Source organism: Prosopis cineraria, unplaced genomic scaffold (genome assembly GCF_029017545.1).
Source record: "Prosopis cineraria cultivar Desert tree isolate PC_DT_omini unplaced genomic scaffold, ASM2901754v1 PC1546, whole genome shotgun sequence".
Lineage (NCBI taxonomy): Eukaryota > Viridiplantae > Streptophyta > Magnoliopsida > Fabales > Fabaceae > Prosopis > Prosopis cineraria.
The window spans coordinates 1-5,132 of NW_026556871.1; the positions used below are offsets into that span (position 1 = coordinate 1).

The window sequence follows — 5,132 nt, forward strand, 5'->3', positions numbered from 1 at the left end:
TAACGTCTTCCTTCATAACTCAAGTTTACAATTTATCTCTCCTTTTTTGTCTGCAATAAGAACTAGACCATCACCAGCAAAGAGCATGCAATTTAAATTTTCTCTTGAATATGCTCAATCAAACATCTAACACTAGATCAAACAAATAAGGACTTAGAGATGATCCTTTATGCAATCCGATCTTTTATAGGAAAATCTTTTGTTTCACCACCAAGCGTTCTTATACTAGTTATTGTTTGCCCCTTCATACATATCTTGTATAACTCAAATATAAGCAACATGGACACCTTTCTTTTTCAAAGCCTTCCAAAGTACTTCTTTCGATACACGATTGTAAGATTTTTTTCAAATCAATGAAAATCATATGTAAATCTTTGCCTTTACATCGATACTTTTTCATTAATTCCCTTAATAAATAAATCGCTTCTGTAGTTGCTCTCCCTCATATAAAGCCAAACTGATTCTCCGAAATCTCAATTTTCAATCTCAACCTATGCTCAATCACTCTTTCTCATAATTTCATAGTATGACTCATAAGTTTAATCCCTCTATAGTTAGCACAATTATGAATATCTCCTTTATATTTATAAATAGGAACTAAGATGCTTCTCCTTCAATCGTCCGGCACTGTTGGATTGTAAGATCTCATTAAATAACTTAATTAACCACCACACTCCTTCTTCACCCAACATTTTTCACATTTCAATAGAAATACAATCAGGTCCATTAGCTTTACCATTTGCCATTTTCTTAAGAGCTTCTCTCACTTCCCAAGCCCATATTTTCTTCGATTAAAAGACAAATTGCTCTCCTTCAAAAGTTACTAAATCTTCCAAGTTAATTGACAACCCCCATCATCATTGAAAAGTGTAAAAAAATATGTCTCCCATCTATCTTTAATATCATTATCTATGACCAAAATATTTCCTCTTCATCCTTTATACACCTTACTTATTCCAAATCTCTTGATTTTTTTTTCCTTACTTTTACTTGTTCCAAGTTAATTGAAATAAGGTTACAACATTTAAAAGAAATTAATAATTAATAATATGATCAAACACTATAGAATTCTATAAACCCTCTTGTGGTGTATAACAATTAGAAATAATCTAAAACATCCATCTACTTTACCTCATTTAAAACTAGGATAATAGCCATCCAACTATCTCAAAATTCTTCCACTTTAGGGACCTAATACTGCAATTTATCTGCTCATGATAAATAGCCCATCTTCCACCAACGCCAACATTAAATTGATACGCAGATCCAGAATCCCACCCCCTCTAGTTTTTGGAATTAACTGCTAGTTCTGCTTCTGACAGAACTGGCAAACAGCATGCATAATACCAGATTATATTTGTCTTCAAAGTATCTCTAAATGAATCAAGTTCTAAACAATCAAATAAGACCAAAAAAAAAAAAAAACCCTTCACGAAGAATACATCAAGATAAATGTATCCCCACAAATGGAAGAGTAGATGTAACAGTATTATTTAAGCGTCTACTTAATCAATCAAGTCAATAACGTTTCCAAGATTTCATTAATGATAGAATAAAGAGAAACAAACTTGCCAAGCAAGTAATTGAAAGTGGGGCAAACCTGTTGCAACTGTCTCCGCAGTTCGATATCTTGACTGCAAACAAAAAAGTGCCCTAAATTGTTTTCTCCAATAACCTCCATTATGCATTTAGCAGCATGCTCACATTTTTCGTGCTCACATCTATAATGTTTAAACTCAAGTGAGAATAGACAAAGCAAAACTAGCATTCAAATATCTCAAAATTTGTAGGCATGAAAATCAGTCAAAATTGATGCATGATTAGATCATGGGATTCTTAGCTAGTCCATTTTTATGTCAAATTAAAAAGCATCTCCCTTCCAAATGATTACATCAAATACACTGAAATTTAATAAATTTTTTAGAGACATGTTAGGCTGGAACTTAATCCAATCTTTTGGCATGATATGGAGTGTAAAAGAAAAAAAAAAATAACCATGTCAAAATTTAGTAGTCATTTTGAGAGAAGCATGTAGAAATTCATTTTTCTTTTGCAAAAATTAAGCTTATCATCTAGAACAGAGAATAAAAACTCATACATGAAACAGAGTATTAAGCAAAATGTATGGGTTTGTGGTTCAAACTGCTTTGATATCGAATCAGACAAAAGTTGTTATACATGTCATTTTAATGACAAGATGAGCAATACTAGATAGGGAAAAAATGGTAAATAAAATCACTTAACTTTGTTGTATTACTCAAGTACTGTCTAAAAAAGACGGGGGATGGCTAACCTGGCAATTTTAAGTTGACGAGCTGCCTCAAGTGACCCAGTAAATGAGCGACCAAGTCGTTTCAACTCCTCTAAAACACATCTGCATCCCCTCCATCCGAAATTCACAAGAAATGAGAATCAAAAAGTAAAAAAAGGAAAGTAAATAAAACAAAACAAAAGGAGATGACATATTTGCACAAAACTGATAAGGGTGAGCAATAAAACAGAGGTTAAAAATTTAATTGTTAATTATTTTTTAAAATATAAAAAACGGAAATACAAACAGACCTGGTTGTGAAGAGCTGGACATCAGAATTTAGAATATTAGCAAGAGACTTATCAGCAGGAGTTATCTTATTCTGAAGAAGGTGGTGTACAAAATTTCCATCACACAAAACCTTGAAAGGCTTCCGAAAATCAAAGCAAGAAGTGTAAAATGTGAGAATCTTCCTGTGCCTCTTCTGCTTCTTCACCTTCATCTGTGAAAAACAACCAAAATGCAAGCATCAACACATAGAAGGAATGCCTAAAACATGTACAAGGAACAATTTGAAGGACCAAACCAGCTACTGGGATGGGAATAGGACAGGCCAGCTTTCAGCCAAAGAAGCTTGAGCCTATGATACGCTTGGCCCAGCCTGAAAACTTTTTAAAGGCCTACCACATGTGGGCCTTTAAAAAGGCTTACGTATTTAGGCCTCAAAGTCCAGACAATCAGCACACTAATATTAATCTATAAAATAATATGAAACAATAAAATGACATCACCAATGAATGCAACAACACAACACAATACAACTAACAAAATAAAAATCAACAGCTAGCCATTGCTAGCACTAAAGGATAGGAATACCAATCAAGACTTCAATATAATCTCCTCCTGTTCAGATGACTCTTATACAATAAAAGAAGGGAGAATGACTAAGAAATCCCAAAAAGATCAATTAAATCAAATTAGATCTCAAGTGCCAAACTTCATAAATTTGAAACTCAATCTCTCAATTTTGCAATTATATTTTGATAAATTTGCAATTTGTTTTTCAAATTTTAACATAATTGAAGAATTAAAAAAATTATTTTGTCTTGTTAAAATTTGAAATATAAGTTGTAAATTAATCACAACGAAGTTGCAAAATTGAGAAATTGAGTTATAAATTCCTGAAATTTAACACTTGGGAATTAACTTAAATTAATTGATTCTTTTGGATCTCTATGTCATTCTTCCACAAAAGAATGAATTGAAAATTCCAGTTACCTTGACTGACCTCTCTCAAGCTATAAAATCTAAAAGTTCAGTCCATATTTTTTTTTTATAATTAATCAAGTTCGACAAAGAAAGGAACGAGGGCTTGGTTCAGATTGATAAAATCCACGTGCAGACAGTAATAAATTCACCTCCTCTGCTGTAACACATCCAAAAACCAGGTCTTTGAAAGTTTAATAAGAAAACCTTTTCCTTATCACTAGAAAAATATATACCATGAATATCATAAAGCAAATAGGAAAATCATAAACACAGAACTTCTAAATTCTCATCTATAAGACCAGGCAATCAACTTAGTGAACTCGGCAACTAATTCTCCAAAATGAAAATTATAACACCATGTTCACCCAAAAGAACAAAATTAATAACACCCAAGAAGACAAACCCCTCATATAGACAAGATGAAACACAACTGATACTGCTAAGTGGTAACATGGTTAAATGCCAGCAAAAATTCACGATTTTAGAAGCGCCCTTGAGCACTGTAAGTAAAATTTAATGACCAAGCCTGAAAAGTTTTGTTTTTTTCATTCGAAACTATATCTAGCTCTCATCTATTATCTAAATCCGCCAGTGAGACGTCCAGAGGAACTCCTCAAGCACACTTGCGAAAGAATACCAGTAACAGGCTAACAGGTCTGTAATCGAGTAGCGATGGAGACTGAGAAGGACCAACCTGAACACGAGCAGAACGACTGGACGAGGACGAGGAGAAAGAGCACAAGCGATCGACGGTGAGCACTCGCGGAAAGTCTAAAGGGGAGCTAAGCGACAAGCCGACGACTGGGAGCAGAACAAGACTTCACGAGCTGAGTTTGGGCGCCGCGGAGAAGACGAAAGAGAATGTCTGGGCTCGACTGATCGACGACGGAGGAGAGCACGACTTCACGAGCACAGCACCGAGTGTGGACTGATCGAAGATTGAAGGAGAAGGTCTATTGAAGGAAAGGGGCTAGCCTATTCCTACCCCGACTTGTGCGTCTCCCTTGAACCCTTGTTTAGTTAGGGGTAGGGATGATGGCGGAACCGCGGAGTGAAACGCTGAAAGCCCTGCCCTTCACACACTTTTTATAGTAATTTTTATTTGGAAAAATTAGTGAAAAGAACATGATCGGAAGTGAAATTAGTCCCAATGATTAAATTTTATTGAAGGACCAAGCTTAATTTTTTATTATTTTTAGTTTGTTTTGTGCTGACAAAAATGCTCCTGTCCTAACAACTGAATTTGAACACAAAAACCATCCTCTCTACTTAGCTCCGTCATGCGATTTGAACGAGAGAAGACCAGAGTGTTGATGAGGGATGTTTTTCTGACGAACTATCAAGCAGTGTGAGCTGTGAGTGACAAGCACAAAGAAAGAGAAGCTCATCTCTCTGCACGGTGCCCTAATCAGATGACTTGTGAGCGACGAGTTTTGAGCTACTTCAAAGTGCCGGTGGCTTGAGGGATAACGATTAAGTAAGTCTATTTTGTCCGAACGAGCATGGTTTTGGTCTCCTCTTGTTCTAAGTTGCTCCTTCTGTTCGTCATGCCATCCAAACTTGTTAAAAATTCAAGTTCTCATTTAAACTTAGCTTATCTCCAATCATATTT

The 5,132-nt window shown here is 35.0% G+C and overlaps 1 protein-coding gene across 1 annotated transcript; it reads right to left on the minus strand.

The window, feature by feature from the left end:
- Positions 1–1,498: 1,498 nt before the first annotated feature.
- Positions 1,499–4,574, minus strand: LOC129300354 (uncharacterized). Its single transcript, XM_054938918.1, has 4 exons — positions 4,215–4,574; positions 2,563–2,753; positions 2,294–2,374; positions 1,499–1,721 (listed from the first exon to the last, which is right to left on the minus strand). Exons 2-4 carry the CDS (start codon positions 2,751–2,753, stop codon positions 1,514–1,516), a joined length of 480 nt encoding a protein of 159 aa, XP_054794893.1. The 5' UTR covers positions 4,215–4,574; the 3' UTR covers positions 1,499–1,513.
- Positions 4,575–5,132: the final 558 nt, after the last annotated feature.

What these genes read in the sequence shown, in the direction of transcription:
- LOC129300354 (XM_054938918.1), bottom strand. Translation starts at nt 2,753, where the DNA reads ATGAAGGTGAAGAAGCAGAAGAGGCACAGGAAGATTCTCACATTTTAC. An exon ending in GTCCAGCTCTTCACAACCAG is followed by an intron (nt 2,375 to 2,562) that starts GTCTGTTTGTAT and finishes GAGGGGATGCAG; the next exon opens with ATGTGTTTTAGAGGAGTTGA. An exon ending in CGTCAACTTAAAATTGCCAG is followed by an intron (nt 1,722 to 2,293) that starts GTTAGCCATCCC and finishes TAAACATTATAG; the next exon opens with ATGTGAGCACGAAAAATGTG.